Below are 18,407 nucleotides of genomic sequence, written 5' to 3'. Positions count from 1 at the left end.
GAGTCTTATTGACAACAAAATAATTGCAATAAAATGAAAAGATTTTTTTTCATTCAAGTTTCTCACCCATTATGAGTGTCACATCAGTGTGAGACTGCTCTGATTTAAATGTGATAATGTGATGGAATTAATCTCTGTGCAGATAGCTAACTGCAGCAAAGGCGTAGCATTAGCACTTACCGAAGTGTTGAATTACTGTGTTTAACACTTTCTCAGATGACTCTGAACTTAAATGACTGTCAATATACATATGCTAAACACACCAGAAGGTGGGGTATTCTACTTAGGTCACCTCACAGCAAAAGAAGATTAAACTGAGTTATTTTGGGGCTTTATGGAATTTACTAGAGAGCAGAAATAAATTCTGCTAAGTACCCTAAAAAGTACAAAAAGGTGACAGGTGACAAAAAAGGTGGCAAAAAAAAGTACAATAGGATCCAGCTGATCACTTTAGTTGCAGTATCATAAAAATTATACCCAAATAGCCTCTTTCTCAGTAGCTAAGCAGCTCTAGATCCAGGTCTAAGGCAGATTTTTATGAAGGCAGTAAAAACTAGTTTATTCTGTTTTATAACTTGGCTTTGAAGATTGGCTTTTGTCTTTTAAAATTATATTCTAATACATAGTGCTGATTATCTAACACTTTGTATAGAATCTCCACTGATGATTCTATCAGCAATGACTATTGCTGCACTGCTTGAAAAATAGATATAAATCTAAATAGGCTTCCTTGTCATGCTAGGTCATTCATTTTCTGATAATGCCATTTTTCTTTGGCATCTGTTTCCAGCTGATGGCAGAATGCTGTATCTCTGCTCTTTTCTGCAGCATCTCTCACCAGCAGGTGGTCCCAATGGAGACACCTGAAGGAAGAACTGATCCTCTATAAATGCTGTCAGCAATTCCTAACTTCCACTCCAAGTGTTATGGGATGGGAGCATCTTCCCCACAGCTACTTCTGTGGACTTTTTGCTGAACTCTACTCCAGTAAAAGTCTGCTCCACATCATTCTTTATGTAAGAAGCACTTTGGTATCCTGCACAGGGGCATGCAGTCAGGCACAAAGAGCATACTTTTCTCTATCATGAATTATTTATGCTAACCCCTTGGGTGTCTGCTAAAATGTGTGATGTACATCTTGCACAAGCACGTCAGTAGAATTCTACCAATGCATCATTTTCTTCTCTTCTTGCGTCTTTTAAGGGCATGCTACAGGAAAGCTTTAAATAGATTTTACTGCTTAACTATACACTAAAAATGTAGTTTTCAGTATATAATTTTTTATTGCTTGTTTACAATGAACATATGCATTAAGGAATTATTATGTCCCCACTCTTACACAACAAATAAGTTGTACAACTGAAATACAATTCTCTGACTGCTGCAGGATGCTAAGGGTGTCGATACATATTGTTAATATGCTATTACAGCTCCTTTGTCCCCCCCTCAGACAAAAATCAGTTTTTTTGTTCTTCATAGTTTAGATCTTATAAACTATCTCTTTTCTTACTTGCTTTTCAGAAGCGAACTAGAGGAAATCAAAGCTCAGGCCAGGCTTCTCAACATGTGTTTCATGTTCATGAAAACGCTTTACAAAAAGTAAGTTTGAAATTCAAATTTCCTAAGAATGAAGCAAACCCTTTCATGTAGTGTTTGTCGGCAGGTATATTTATCCATTTAGCTTACCTGTAAAAAACCCAGAAAAACTATGTCCTGGGAAGTTTTCCAAGTGTCCATCTCTATGTATCTATATACTACAAAGAACTTTGCAGAAGTTAACAAAAAATGCCTCCTAATATCCTTCTGTTTCATTCATTGCATTTCCATATGTTTTTATGTTACTGCAACTTTTCAATGCATTTACCAAATTTTTTTTTCTAAATTGTTTTACATTGCAGAATTATCTCAAAAACAACTCATGATAGAAAACTGAAGATGAGCCTGTAGAACAAAGCAAGGTAGTGCCTGTGTTTAGAGAGGAAGAGACTCTGACTGATGAACATACACTCTTTGTAGAGTCCGTTATATTTATGCACTCTCATACAACTTTTGCAGTCTATATATAGTTTGTATCCATTTTGATTTTAGTGATCTGAAATCAAAAGCAACTCGTTACTGGCTTAATTGTGACCTCCCCCCTGAGAAGCTGATAATGTGGTGGCCAGGGGACCACAGAGCTTCAGCACTGCATAGCCAAATGAGAACTGATGGGCTTCTAGCCTGAGAAGGCTAAAACAGGATTTGTGAAAGACATCAAAACCCTGTCAGTGACTGTAGACAAGAACAGCAGCCAGCTGCCTTTGTGCTCTTTTTTTAATAGAGCAAATATCTTGTCTATGTGCATCAAGGAGCCAAGACTTACTTTATGTTTCTGCCTCTTCTTTCCCTCTGTTCTGCCAAAATAATACCTTTTAAATATGGCAATTTGTTGACTTGACGTTTTTGAAGTGAGGAAGTGCAATGAGAGCCCTGATTGTCTGACGTGTCTCTCTCTGCCTTCTGGGTTGAAGACTTAGCTTTAGACTAGACCTGAGCAAGCTGAGCCTCTTCATTCCTGCTGCCACTGAGGAATTAGCAAGAGGGTTGCAGTAGCGAGAGTAAGACTTAAGGAAAGATGCTGGAAAAAAGCTATCAACAGCCAATTAGCCTGAAGTTTTAAATTATGTTTTTGCTTCTTTCTCCAACTAAAAATGGTAATTGAGATTAATTAGCTATCACTTGCTGTGAAAATAGAAGCATTTATTGAGTGGGAACACATGGGGTCTGTCCTGTGCCCAGTACTGCTCACTAATGAACAGAATGACATACCAAGTGTCTGTTGAGAGTCGAGTGTTATGTTAACACATTGGAGAACAGGATTAGAGCTCAAAAATACCTGAACTATCAAAAACCAAGTAAAACAAGATGCAATTCAAAAAAAGCAAGTACAAAGTCCTGCACTCAGATGGGCATTACTCATTCCCAGAGATCAGGAAATATGTGGTCTCAGGGCAATAAGGAAGACAGAGAAGTAGAAGGAATCACAAGCTGAACAAGGTCAAAAATGCATGATTATTTTTTACAAAACCAAATACCAACCTAGAATGGATAAAGAGGAACAGAGTTCATGGAACACATTAAGTAAACCCTTCCATCCATCTGATGGGAACAGGATACCCAGTTTTGGTTGCTGCATATCAGCAAAGATATGAGAAATCTGATGGGAGAACAATAGCAAAAAGAGGATATCTAGAAAATTGGTTATATAAATTAAAAAAGAGGAGAGTTGTTGGTCTGAAAAAATATATATCTGTGTTGAAACAGTGAAGGCGCCGCTGAAAAATAGCAAGGCATTTGTCTACAATATCCACATAATGGGTTTGAAATGCAGCAAGGGAGATCAAGATTAGACATGAGGAAAATATGCGTGTAATAAACACCAGGAAAAAAAGATCATCTAGGGAGGCTGTGAAGCAGGCACTTTGGAGGTTTGTCTGANTTACTCCTAGAAACATCTGTCAGGAAGTAGGCTGTAGATATAGATGACCTTGCCCCGCGACATGAGAATAGATTCAATGAATTCTTAAAGTGTATTCCAGCCTTATTTCTATGATTGTTTAGACAAAAAGCTAGGCTGCAACAGTCCTTCATTGCTTTTATGTTTTTCCAATAAGAAAAGCAAGCTTTTTATATCAGTATTTATTACTCTGAGAGTGCAGGTGGTGTTGGCAGGACACCTAAAACAAAAACCCAGCACCCCCTGATGAAGATACACAGTGTAAGGGTGTATCAGTGTATGCAGAATGAGGACTATAGTTCAGACATGTAGGAAGTGTTTCTAACAACTACTTTACCCATGTCTAAAAGGAAATTGTTCTGTATCAAAACAAAGTCAACACCAAACCCTAGCCAGCAAGCTACCTAACATTATTTAAAGTGACTTACTATTATGTCATTACAATAATGTGATTACTATTATGTGGTACATGCTGTTCTGCAAACAAGATTAATTCACAGTGTCCTTTTCTTAAATTTATTGAAGTTACTTATGCAGGAATTTTGCTGACTGCATTTTAAATTTGGCTCTGTCAGTGGCTGTATGTGAACTTGGGCTTTGCACTGTTGCACAATATTTCACTTGCACAGCAGCTGTACTGTCTGTTCAAGTTCACAGAGTATCAAATCCTGATTGCTTTTTTCGCTGTGTTAGGAAATACTGCACACAGCTCTTCTCTCATAACTAGCTTAAGCCTTTTGAATTGTAGCAGTTATAAATAACTGTTATTTATAATGTAATTGTTATTTATGAAATACTCTCATCTATTAATGGCATTAAGGAAATGCAAAGCATAATTTTTCACTTCAAAATTGACTACATAGCTCCATAATTTGGTTACTTTTTTCTTTTAATATGGGCTACGGTAGGCACCGCTTTCCAAAAAAAATCTGTACAAAACAACACCTAATTCAGAATGACTCAATAGAAAATTAAGAGGATTAGGAGATTTAATTTTATGCAGTATGTAGTACTTAGCACTTGATAGCATGGCTTTCTTGAACAGGAGAACTGAAACAAGGAGGTGTGAGAAATTTAAATCGAATTAAGTTGCATGTGTTAAAACGTATAATTAAAACAAGTGGCTTTTGACTTGATACATATGATTCCTGCCAACACAAAGAGAGAAAGACAGCATCATTTACTGGAAAAAGAGTACAGTTCGTCTGATCACACCTGGTCAACTCTAATTGGAAACTGGCCTTAGTCTATTCAATCAAAAAAACCCAAAACCAAACGAAAACAAAAAAACAACCAACCAAAACCAAACCAAACTATTTTTTTTTTTTTTTGAGTCTTGATTCTGTGATAGAAGGTGGCAGGAATTAAGCAGGTTTTCTCTTCCACTTTCCTGTATGGTGAACAGGTTCTAATAACCTTCTGGGCAGAACAGCAGTTAGGATTATTCTTCTTTGATTGAACCTGATGCTGCTTACCCAAAAGCTGTAAGAAGGAGGAAGGCAGGCAGATGTCATTTATGTAAGTATTAAGAAACTCTGTAATCCTAGAGTCTGTTAGTAGGTATTTAATTTCTACTTTTCTATCCACTTAGAGAACTTTGATTTTTAGCCTGAATTTAGATCACAAGTTTCTTCATGTTGTGTTATTAAAGCAGAAATACCCAATAATAGAACAGAGAAACTATATTTCTGTGACTCGGATTAGTAACATATCCTCTGGTGAAACTGCAGTTTTGAAGGATGTGTGTGTCTTGAGTTAAATATTACCCTTTTGGTGTGTGTGCTGACTTGAGAGAGAGAGAAACTGAGTACACAGTGAAGAGCAGCAATGAAGGACCTAAGGGTAACTCAAAGAGCATAAGGCAGGTTTGGCAGGTCTTGAAATCTCCAAAAGCCCTTTCAAAACCTCTGGAAAATAAATAGGAACACACTTTTTCCTGAGGTTAAGTCCTGCAGTTAGAGGAAACCTTCTAGAGCAGTTTCCTAAGACTGGCAGAAGAGCAGATCTGTGGAAATGCCCTTCCCTGGGCAGAGGAACCTCAGGTTGAGCAATCTGCACTCTGCTGCCACCAGGCTGGGCAGAGGCTGCCACAGATAAAGAACAACTCCTACAAGCAGTAGACATGAAATTCAACTTCCTGCAGTTGTTAAAGCACCCAGCATATTCTTGGAACTTCCATAGATGAAGAGACTTTTGACTTTCCTAATAAAGCCAGAGTGGCTGTTCTGAGCTGGGTACCCCAGGGTCCCTGGTCTGTCTCCAATTTAGATGCTCAATTTACAGACAACTCTTCTTTCACACGAGCTCTCCCTGACATTAAATGGAAGAAGTAGTAGACTACTTGTTTATAATCCTTTAGATAATGTGTAGCCTCCAAGAAAATGCTCAAAAACTCTCAGTCTTTACATTAGCTGGATTTCTGCTTGTAATGTCTGGAAAAGTATGGCTTCAAAAATGTAATTATTAGAATATGAAAACTGTCATCCTAACAGAAAGCAGTGTGCTCTGTTCCTTAATGCTGCTCTGTTTCCAGAGCCGTATCACAAACTGTACCTAGAAAGTGCTATAAGGTTGTTTTTACCTGTCTCATATACAGCCTCAGACACGGAGGTAAAGTGGTCTTCTACTGTGTATTGTGCCAGCCGGAGCGTGTCCAAACCTCGAACTGAATCATTTCCTCTGGTCCAGTAAAATATGACATCATTGATGTTATAACCCCCTATAGTGATACACAAGCCAACAAGAGTGTTTATTTTATGCAATAATTAATTTGTGTTGAGCACACTTATGGTTCAGCTGTTTCTTATTTGTCTGCCTGAAAGTACAGTTAGACATAAACAACGACAAGTTTTGGCAGAATGTAATTCCTGTTCACAACAAAACTCCCAATAACATGCAAAGTCTTATAAGCTGAAAGCTGACATTTTTGGAGGTGGTCTTTTTGTATCTTTTATTTCAGGATAGATGACAAACTAATAAAACAGATTAGTACCACATGGTATTCTAAAGGCAAAAGCTTTAAAGAAATGGAGCTTTTATGAATTACAGCACTGCCAGCATTTGCACTACACATGAAACGTTGCCTTCTCTTGCATCCCAAGATGTTATTTTGTGGTGCAGTGCATTTGGTCCTCATTCCCATAGAAATTAAGGGGTGAGGAGAGCAGCAGAGCTGCTGATTGCTGGTGCTGTGCTCTGACCTGGGCTTGAATCGTCACTTGAGATGATGTTTTGGCTTAGGAGCTTGAATACTTCCCAAGGACACCAGCTTAGAAGCTGATGTTTCTGCAGGCTCAACAGCGTGGCATGCTTCAGGGGCCCCAGGAGGTTTCCTCTTAACCTTCAAATAGTAATTAGGAGCTGGATGAATCATCTATCAGAAGGCAACTGTATTTTGCACACACTTGTCAATATGCAGCACAGTCATAGCTAAAATACCTCTGTAGCTTTTCCCCATTATATGAAAGGCAGACACTTTACAGACTAGTGTATATGATTAATTCAAGATTATGTTAATGTAATTTACATGTTAACAGGGAGCATTTGAACATCTTTTTCTTTAGCTTACTTAGATCAATCATTCTTGTATTTGACAGACTTATATTGTGCAAGTTAATAGCTAAGCTTAGGGAACAGAAACATGAGCAGATGATTATTTTTAGACATCAGTCAACTGTAAGTAAATTACAGTGAGACAATAAGGCAATACATTACACAAGGGTATATGCTGCAAAAAGAACAAAGCTCTAGAATCACAGAAAAAATGATGTATTGAAATTTTTTTTAAAAAGCGCCTTCTAATATTTTTAAGTTATTGGCTTTATTTCTTGCAATGACAAACCAAAACTGATCTCTTACAGCCCTTTCATGTAGGAAAAAACCAAGTTCAGAAATTTCATTGTAAGGAAACAGTGGACTGGTTACCAATTAAAATGACAATTTTACCTGGAAATTCTTTCTCCACTCCTTCTTTAAAAGTAAATTTTGTTTTACTAACACTGGCACTTATATGAAAAGGGATCATGACCTGGAATCTCTGCTCACATTATCGTATATGTAGCAATTAAAGCCAAAATAGCATTGTGTCAAAAGACTAAGTCAAAAGCATGTGTATCCAAACTAAGTTCTCAATTCCCTAAAACCACATGCTGGGAAAATTCCCAGATTTGGGAGATGTAAAATAAAAGTACCCTATAAACAAATGCTTGCATTGTCCTTAGTCAAAACTAAGAGGTTCATAAAAGAAGTTTTTATGCATGACTCCAGACATGACTCCAGACATGGATTCATTTTACTTCCCTTCAGTATAAACGAACTGCAGATATTTAAATAGAGTCCAAAGAACTAGAGATAACCACAGTAGATTCCTTTTTGTTTTTCAAGACATTCAGTCTTCCAAGTTGTGTGAGATGGGAGAAGTTTTTGGTGCTCACACGGACAATAACAAGCATATCTCGAAATGGAGATTGTCTTGCTTTTGTTCCAAAATATTTTCATTAGCTGAACTAGTAGGTTTTGGTGATGCTTCCAATGAAAATTCTTTGAGAATAATAATTCCAAATTTTCATGAAGAGAGCCTTCCCAATAGACAGTAAAGTTAAATAGCACAGTGCTCCCTCTGTGCAAAGTTGGTTTTTATTCAGAGGATTAATAATTTACTAATTATAAAATGTTTTAGAAGTTTATAGAGACAAAATCCTTAAGCCATGTTATTTGGCTTTTACAAGTAATCTTTATTCTCTTTACATGACCCTGAGTTTTCATTCTAACTAGTTCCTCAAGCCCAAAATTCTCTTTCCTGTATATCATTGATACAGTATGAGCTGCTAATGTCAACAGGGTTAATTACAGGAATAGTAAATTTGGAATTAAACATTCATAATGCCTAATACAAATTAGTTTCTTTACCTTTCTGTTGCTAATTTTAATTTTCCCTGATTGTCAAGCACAAGTTAAGTGCCTTCACATGCCTCTTCACTGAATAAATGGTAAAAGACAAGTTCAAAAAGGAAATAAAATTTCAGAGATGGGTCCAAGACATGAATATGTATTCAGACTGGAGGCCTGGGGGGGGGGGTGAAAGGAGAAAAAACCTTCAGCCCAGAATGAATGAATAGTGGCTTTCCCTGCCACATGGCAGAGAGCATGAACCTCTCTGGCAGCACCAAGCAAGACAGGAGTTCTCCAGTTTCCCAAACGTCACAGCAGCCATATCAACAGAGACTCAGAGTGACAATTTTCTGTTTCCTAACATACGTCAGTACTACCTTCTAAAGAGTTGCAGTAACAGGGGAAAAAAAAAATAGGCATTTTGGCCAAAATGTGTTTTGCTATGTAGAAAGTATAAGTCAATTAAAATAATTAACTAGTAATAGCAGAATAGTATGTTGTAGAGGTCAGTAGGGACACTTTACTGTGTAAAGCCATTACTTCATAATATCTCGATAATCACTTAATAAAGGGCCTAACACTTTGTTTCAGCTCAAATTTTTGCAGTATATTTTACATTTTATTTATTTTCTTTATAAACATCAATATGTGTGCGGATGTGCATGTATGTTTGCACTCACAGTACTTAAAATCCAGGTAATGGTCTTTGCAAGCAGTATTCTAGGATGGTGTCATTATTCATCTATAAATTACCGTAGCTTATCTCATGAGGAAACAACCCCCAATTCCAGCCTACCCAAAAGAAAGGACTGTAGTGCACTGAAAAAAAAGGGCCACAGCCAAAGGCACACTCTTTCCTTTTTGTATTTATTGCTTCTAGCTGTTTTCCTCAAAACTAAACTCCATTGCAATCGGAGCATTTGTTAGGATGTGACTGTGTTTTCCCTTTGGACAGGAGACACTTGTGTGCTGTTGAAAAAGCAGATGGAATCAATCTGAAAAATGCTTAGTTTTAATTATAGGGGGAATTCTCTTTTTTTTTTTTTAATTCTGTCAAATAAATTGTAAGTTCCTGTGGGACACATATTTCATTATGGAACTAAAGAAAATACTAAATGACTCATTAGGCATTGCTGTTGATTTAAATCCATATACATTGATTTACCAATATGCTCTTCAAAGGAAAATAAATTAGAGATAAATTCCAATTCTAATTCAAATCATTATTTGTTAAACAGATCTTATAAAACTGCTTATCTAGAGGGACTCCTGTGTGAAGAAGGTTTTTGGGTTCATTTCCCTTGTGTTTCTGTCTAAAATGAAATTTTACAGCAATTTTTTAATTGGTCATTATCAAGAAGAGATAAAGAACAGAATAATAGCAAACAGTTAACTATGAAAATGTGTGTTTGGGTGTTTGCAAAGTAACCATGTCTACAAAGTATTAGAGAGCATATTTTAAAGAAAATATGAGGACATCGGTTGATAAAATGAGAAAGTATATTTAGTCTTGGTCCATCAATTGATAACATTGTCTCCCAGGGCACTGGTACAGTGGCAACTAAATAAGCCATAATAAACCTGTTTCCATCAATCTCAGACCTGTCCATGCAATTACATTTTTTCAGTATGAAAACAGTAAATTATTAAGATGAACTATATGTCTTACAAATAAGCCTTATTCTAATTTTTTTCTCTCCTAAAGGAATTGTATCTCAGGGGAAAAAATTACACACTCTCTGAAAGAGAAAAAAAATTTCCTCGTCTGTGCTAGAAAATGCCTGCTCACAGAACTCCCTCTGAAGACCAACAGAGTAACTGCAGGATGCACTGCAAAACCAAGCCTGTGAGAATCTCCCGATGTTTTGCTTAATCATTAATGGCATTGCAGCATTTCAGTAGTGCCATATATTTTCAGTGATGTCTCATGCAGATATCCTTGCACACAGATTCTATTGTAATTCAACAGGCACTGGTCACATTATGTCCATTGCCTTCTTTGAAAATTCCAGCCACCCTGATAATATCTAGCATTAAAAAACCACAGATATTTTTCTAGTTGTATAAAAAGAATAAGGATTAAGGGTCTTACAGCTTTCCAGTTGCAAAGTACATGTCTGTTTATCCATTGGATATTTAGTCAGATCCATGCTGCATGATACAGTTGTGGTGATCCTTGAAAAAAAACCAGTTTGCTAATTATTAACAGCATAAAGTTGTTCACCAGTAAAAACAAAAAAAATGCTATGCATCCTCCTTGAAATAATATTTGCAGGCAAATACCTACTGTGAGGGAAAACACACTATTATTTACTGGTATCTAATGTGCAAGAGTAATAGCATCCCAAACAGGAAACACTCCAGATGATCTGGGTTTAGCAGCAGTCTGAAAAGAGCACTGTTTGCTCCCTTCTCACTTATAGTGCACATTTTCCTTTGTTATTTTGTAATATATTTTAAGATTTGGTTATATTTATCAAACCCTGTTATAAAGAATAATCCACAATAAATAATGCAAGTCAATAATCACAGCTTGCCTTCCCCTTCATTGCAAACAATTGGAATTGCAACATCCAATTCCTGTATTTGGTCTACATGAAAGCAAAAGGGTCTAATTAGGGAAGAAGAGAAGATCTATTATTACATTTAATACTTTATTCATATTGGCCAATGATATTATTATTCATAGAACTACAAGGCCATGCATATTCTACTTTTACAAACAGAACCATTTTCTTAAGCAAAAAATAAGCTAACCTGGAAAGTTTAAAATGTAAGTAGATGCCAATTATAAAGGCTGACACATGGATATACACACCGTATAGCATACAAGACTGTTCCATTAGGGTATATTCTTATAAGACGATTCTCAACAGTGACATCATGAAGAAAAGACCTTTTTGAATCCACTATGAATGTATCTGGTACCCAAAGCATTTCCACAAGCCGACCATCTAAGCTCAAACTCTTATTACCATCGAAACAAAGTCTCTCATCAGTCCATCGCTGCCTTAGAAATATGGTAGCTGTGTAGTCCTGAAAGAGAAAAAAACAAAATTATCATATAAAGGAAGCCTGTGTTGTATTCTGTTTTACAGAAATACAAGGAAATAGTTGTTGGGCACAAATAAGCTGGGACACTCCATGTCCAACAGCAGCTGTACTGACTCTCATACTGACAAATTTACTAGCACTCAATGTGAGGTGGTAGATTTTGTTCTTACAGTAAAAGCTGATGGCCTGAATCTGGGGCTATAAATCAGCTGAAGTCATTGGAACTTTGTAAGCAGATAATCTGGCTCTGTAAATCTTTAAATTTTAGAATTATTTATGTAAGTGGTCCCAAACATAATTTTGTTTGCATAAACTACTAAATAAATAATGATTTTTTTTTAAGAACACTTTGGAAAAAATTGAATAAATTCAGATAGACAAAAGAGGTTAGTGAAACAAGAATCATCATCTTTTACCACAATTTATCCTTTCCACATCACAAAGGAAACAGTGGTACCGAATTTATCAAGACCTTGAATATAACGTTCAGCCAATTCCCCTTCAACTGAGATATGCCTTGCAGTCCTACGTTAAAATAACACTATTTCCTAACATGTTTTAAATCAACTTTTGATTTTATGGAGTGTTTTTATCAATATTATAAATTCATCTGAAGTTCTAACCTTACTTCCCCCTTTCTAAATAGTAACTAATAATTACTAATACACTAATATTTAATAGCTGATTAATGAATTTTGGCTTTTATTTTATGTACAAATGAAAGATCTTTAATTAGAAAATATATTCCATTTCATAGTTTGTTCAAAAACAAATGATACAAATTTCATGAAACACAGCTGGAATAAATTAATGTGTGACAGTAAAAATAGAAGAGAAAAACAGTCAAAGTTCAGCTGTGTCTAATCATAAGGAAAGACAGTGACTTCAAAGGCTCATGAATACATCTTCATTTTTCTGAAATGCATAAAGATTTAGACATTTAATCTGGAAAATAAATACTGATCCACATGCCTTTCATTAAGATTAATACTCAGTAGCAAAGTTCTGTTTGTATCTGTGAGAGGTGTAATTTGCAGCTGCATTTCTATATTTATTATAGTGCTATAAACTATATCTGTAGCAAAAAATAAAATTCCACCTCCTAACCCACTTTGACTTCACAAGGAGACAAGCCCAAAGTCACATTGCCAGCAGCTGTAAGCACAAGACATTAGCTTATCAAGCAGAACAAAAAAAAGACTGCAAAAGCTACAATACCATATTTATTTCTGATATTGTATCAATGCTTGCAATATCCATACTCATTCCAACTGACACAGGACCATCTGCAAAAAAAAGAGGAAGTCAGAATGTAGCTCATAGTTCTTTCACACTCAGTTTTCAGGAGAACTGGCTACAAAATCTTCCAGTTTTTTTTTTCTAAATGTTTAGAAGCTTTCTTAAGAAAGGAAATATTTCTCAAACTGAAATTATGCAAGAATTCTAATATTTGTAATGAAAATGTAATACTTTTAGGCTAACAGTGTCTTAGTTTTAATAAACAGGCTTTATTTCTTAAATACTTCCTAGTTTATATGATTTTTCCCCAGAAAAAATGTGCTGGGGAAAGTGTTACACAATAAGGTGTGGAAGGCAAAATCCCCATGATACATCACACTCTTCTACTCTGAGGTGCAGAGCAGTGGAAAGAATTCTTCCAGTTGCAACATCTGGTCCATCAGATGTTAGTAGACTAAGAAGTTTCACCTGGCCATGTCACATGGTTAATATCCAGATGGCACAGCTGAGTGACTTTATCAACTGCCCATTTAGGAAATTATTGTATATATTGTGCCATTGCATTTTAACATTTTGCTTTCAACCACTAGCAGTAAACTTGGGATATTTGCATTTCTAAAGGAAAACTAGTAATTTAATTTTCCTTTTAATATTAATATGAACTGAAGGCTTATTCAGTGTGATTAATACCTTACCTAAGTAGCTGTTATTGTAATGTTAGTATGCTCAGATTCTCGTTTCCTTCTGAACATGCATTTCACAGTATTGGAAGGAAGATCACCAGCTGTGCATTTTAAAATGCAGAATTTGTGCAGAGCTTTCACAGAAACATTATTCCTGGTTGCGTATGTGCAGAATAATTAACAGAGCACTTGTACAAGGAAATTAATATTAAATAAATGCATCTTCCCAAGCAATTGAGAAGCAAAGGATACAGTACTGAGAAACGGAGAAATATTTTAGGTAAGGTCTACATAACTGATAGTGCCCATATATTACAGGCACACTGCTGAAAGCCCCTCATGGCTCCTTGTAATGCATTATATGCAAAGCTCCTATATGGCCCCAAATGGCACCCAAAGGAAGATGGAGTCGAACTCCACCTGCCCTGAGTAACACTAAGGAAAAAGTATATCATTCTAAGTCACATAACTGTACTAGTATTTTTATTTTTTCCAAAATACTTTCTATTTGCAATGCATATGTTAAAGTCATTAAGCACCTATCACTCCTGAAAAAAATCTATAAATCCTTTGTTTTGGACTCAGTTGAAAGTTTAAATATAAAGCTCCAGCTTAAAGCAGGACTGTAGGTTTGCAGCATGCCCAGATGGTAACCTGTGTGTTTATTATATACTATAAAATTTTATATAGGATTTAGAAGAAATCGTTTATCTATTAGAAGATGACTCTGGAATGAAAGCAACTGAAAATCTCTCAGATCACTGACAGCTTGTTCTTCTGTTTCTTTCCATTCTTTTCAGGTTTTGATACTCCAATAATACATTTATGTTTTCTCCCTCTAGGATTAAAAGCTCAAGCCTCCAGGAAACTCAGCCCAACTTCCTGGGGTGCAACAGCAACAGAGACAATTAATACTTATGCTTACCGTTGTACTATATCATTATTACAGGTACCATGTTGCCAGCCCCAGAACATATGTCAGACCCTCAAAATTCATTACATTTTAAAATAATCCATTTTCTGATTTTTTTCAAGTCTTCCTACAGATTCTCAGACTGTAGCAGAGCATAGTGTTGCCAACTGTCACACAATTATTTGGGGGGAACCTCATCCTGCAAGACATATGCCTAATGATCAACCATCCTAATGAGAGGACAATGCACTGTTCAGATGGTTATGTGGGAATCATGGCTGGGAATAATCAGGCTCTTTTTATTATATCATATTTTATTGGCTGGAACAACACCTGGTCCTTGCCTAGTAAGGTAATACAGATATGGGGAAATGTTCACTAACAGCATGACAGTATCATCAGTGCTACTGTCACACAAATGAGAGGAAAAGCTGATTTTCCCAGAAGATTACTGAAATTAAGCAGGGTTTAATTTTTCTGGAATCACACAAACAGGAACTTGTAGATCTCTTCCTTCTTTCTTTCCTGTTGAAGTATTTTTCAAAATAGTCCTGAGTAACACAACAGTATTGTAGTGTTAGAGAATCACAGAATCAACTAAGTTGGAAAAGACCTCTGAGATCATGGAGTCCAGCCTATGACCTAACACCACTTTGTCAGCTACACCATGGCACTAAGAGCCACATCCAGTCTTTTCTTAAACACCTCTGGAGATGGTGACTCCACCACCTCCCTGGGCAGCTCATTCCAATGCTCTTCTTCTTCACTCTTTCTGTGAAGAACTTCTCCTAATGTCCAACTTAAACCTCCTCTGGTGCAGTTTAAGACTGTATCCTCTTGTCCTACTGCTAGTTGCCTGGGAGAAGAGACCAATATCCACCTGGCTACAAGCTCCTTTCAGGTAGTTGTAAAGAGTGTTTGGTGACTCCCAAACACCACAAGACCTCTAGCTCAGGTTAAGAGGTACTTCAAGCTCAAACATTGTGCTAGCACAGACTTGCCTTGAGGTTCAAGTGCTAAGGAGTGGTAGTGTAGTCAGGGCAAAACCATCCTGTTCCACTAGCCCCAGCTGACAGCTGGCACAGGCCGAGTGCTCTAGTCTGTCAAGCCCAGCACTCCTGAAAACTCAGCAGAAAATTATATCGCCTAAGATACAGCAACATGCTGTATGGGAGGAGTTCTGCAGGAAAATAACTATGAAAAGGATCTTTATTAATAGCATACAAGCTGCTGAGAACTGATTTGCTACAACGGTTAGTCAAATCAGAACAACATTAACAGTAAAATGCTGATTTCTTTTTTTGCGTGTGAGGCTAAATGCTTTTTTAGAAAGGCACTATAAATTGTAAAGTATTAATAACAGAATGAGTCTGCCCATAATTATTCACCAGGGTTTTCCCTGAACTTCCTCTGAATGGTCTCCTGTTGACAGTGTCAAAAACTGGGCAGGAGACCAGATGAGGCAGCCAGTTCCTACATTTCCATATGTTTGGCAGAAGTTGTATGTACAATGACAACTTCAGAAGAAATCTACTGACCTTCAGAAAAAAACTAAAGTCAGTCTGTCCTGCATTAGCGAAGGAAATCTTCAATGCATGGCAAAGGCTTGCCAAAGGGAGTGCCTTGTTAAGCAATGGCTGTGCAATCTAAGCAACATACATTTTAACTTTAAATTTCCCTGTAATTTATGTACAGGGACTGTTCCTTTATGCACTTTATAGATATTCATAGTGATTTCATATGGGAAAGCAGTCAGAAGAGTGGCAGACAGCATACCTAAAAATTAAGTTTGGAGCACTGCAAAGATCCCAGCCTGTTACACTTGGTAGTAACAAAGTAACCATCAGTGTCATGCGTGTACCTACTACTGAAATGGATGGGCACTATCAATAACTTGCAGTGCTGAGCTGTTCGTGTGAGCTCTTTTTCATTCAGTTTAAGAAAACATAAAGCAATTCTGACATTCAGAAACACCTCAAGAGAGGTGGCTTTTTGTAAGAACATCTCATCTTTTCAGCAACACTGGATAAAATACTGCAACTCCAGCGGAGAATTAGAAGGAAAATTATCACTAGAATAATTCATTATAGGTTCCTAAAAAATTGATTTTTTCTCTCTGATCACCAGCTTTGCTTTGGTTTAGAGTATTATGGAACTCTTACATAAAGAGATACATTATGCTTAGACCTTTTCCAGTGCATTAAACTTCCCACCACAAGATATTTTTCTTGACAAATATTTACATTAAGAAACTGGACAGATTAAGAGAAGCCTTCTGACAGATCTCAACTGTAATTCTTGATATAAAGATATCAAAAGACAGACCCATTTCTAGCAGGAATCAGCTTCAATCCTATCTGTTCACATCAATAATCTTTAGACAGTGATGTTGCTTCACTGGTACAGTTTGTGGACAAGACAAAAATTGGTGGAGACTTGTTAAATCACTTGTCAAAAAACACATTTCAATATAGCCAAATGCAAGCAATTAATGTGGAGACAAATAATGCAGGCAGTACATACTGGATAAGAAACTATCTTGGCAAGCAGTGCCTTTGAAAAGGATTTAGAGGTTGTCACAGATAATCATTTCAACATGCTCTTTCCATCTTGTGCTTTGGCAATGGGGAGTAATGCACAAAATTAAGCTATCGTGCAATCTATTCTGTATTGGCAAGACTATTATGGGATGACAGTGACACAATTCGTTTTCCAGATTTGAAAAAAAAATATGCAAACAGCAGACAGAGTTTATGTGATAGAAAGAAATATTCCAGAAGACAAAAAATTCGGAAGCTTAATATCAGAGCATATAACATAAAAATCAAGGAACATCATTTACTCAGCTCCTCAAAGAGAAGCCAGAGAAGTGATTTGTCCAATGTCACAAAATGGATCTAGTAGTAAGTCGTGCACATTCTTTGGCAAAGCAAAGCAAGATGACAGTTGATGGAAGCTAGACACAACATGAAACTTCAAATAAATTGATTCTTTTTCTAACTGAACTTAATCACTGTTGGAAAGTTAGAGCCTCTAGAACTTTGCATTTAGGGCTGGGGGGTGGAAAAACCCCAAACCAAAATCCAAACTGTCCTGTATTCAGGAAGCTGGGTTTGGTGGCAGTGAGTCTCATAGTGTCTCTTAGTTCCATGGAAAAGGCAGGAAAATCTACGTTATCATCTGCATGCTGAAGTTTACATATTCTGGGCTTTTTGCCTTTCTCTGAAGGATTAGACATTGGCTAAGTGGGACATAAAATGCTCTTTAAATCATTTAAATAATCTTTAAATTATGATTTTTTTGGTATTTCTTTCTCACATACCCTGTCAGTTTGCCTCAATAAATCAAAGGGGGTTAGACACAGTTAACATTGTGATATCTCTGGGTCTCTTTGGGGGTAAACTGTCCACTTCTGAAGACTTCATCTAAATAAATTCATAGAACATAATATAAACAGCATTTGAGGAAAAAACCCCATGATGACTGACCTTACACAGAAGATTGGACTCGTAGATTTGATTTGCTTTCATTTAAAACTTAAGCCATGAAATGTATTACTCATTACAAAGCTAAGGAAAATAATCTTTTAAATGTGATTTAGAATAACTGATTTAAGCATGACACCTTTCTACACCACTTGAAAGCAGCTTCTATATTCAAATGTACTTAGCTGTGACCTTTTCCTAGTCTTTTTAATTAGAACACTTAAATTATCACGTTCAATCACAGAACAAAATCTATTTGTATAAAATTATTTACAACATTTTATGCATCCTTTAACAACTCTATGGACCTCATCCAAGGCTCACTGAAGTCAGCAGGAATTACTCATTAATTCAGAGAGTCTTGGCACAGCAGCTAAAGTTATAAAATTGGTCTACACGGTTTCAGCAGAAAACCTGAGGTTGAAATTAACTTGTATGGCTGAGATAAAATGTTAGGGTTATGTAGCATATTTAAGGGAAATAACTGCACATTCTTAAATCCCTTACACCAACTTTTCTATAGAAGCATTACACATATGTTTAAAAGGATAGGATGGATATTATATTGAGGAGCAATATCTAGTATAGGTGTATTTCACATTCCAGTCAAAAGAATGGCTAAAATCATTCTAGATAGGTAATTTTTT

General features: G+C 36.3%; 1 protein-coding gene across 2 annotated transcripts in view; it reads right to left on the bottom strand.

Moving 5' to 3' along the window:
* Positions 1–18,407, bottom strand: part of LOC108510047 (gamma-aminobutyric acid receptor subunit pi-like) — a 47,487-nt gene that overhangs the window by 10,426 nt on the left and 18,654 nt on the right. For both annotated transcript variants that reach the window (XM_017839690.1, XM_017839698.1), the window contains 4 exons: positions 12,659–12,726; positions 11,205–11,422; positions 10,479–10,561; positions 6,078–6,215 (listed from right to left, as the gene is read on the bottom strand). In XM_017839690.1, the coding sequence (XP_017695179.1) occupies positions 6,078–6,215; positions 10,479–10,561; positions 11,205–11,422; positions 12,659–12,726 (507 nt within the window). The remainder of the gene's footprint in view (positions 1–6,077; positions 6,216–10,478; positions 10,562–11,204; positions 11,423–12,658; positions 12,727–18,407) is intronic.

Source organism: Lepidothrix coronata, unplaced genomic scaffold (genome assembly GCF_001604755.1).
Source record: "Lepidothrix coronata isolate B3197 unplaced genomic scaffold, Lepidothrix_coronata-1.0 Scaffold8, whole genome shotgun sequence".
In the NCBI taxonomy this organism is placed as follows: Eukaryota; Metazoa; Chordata; class Aves; order Passeriformes; family Pipridae; genus Lepidothrix; species Lepidothrix coronata.
Note: the sequence above shows the minus strand (reverse complement) of the source record. Positions and strands in the feature narration are given on the sequence as shown.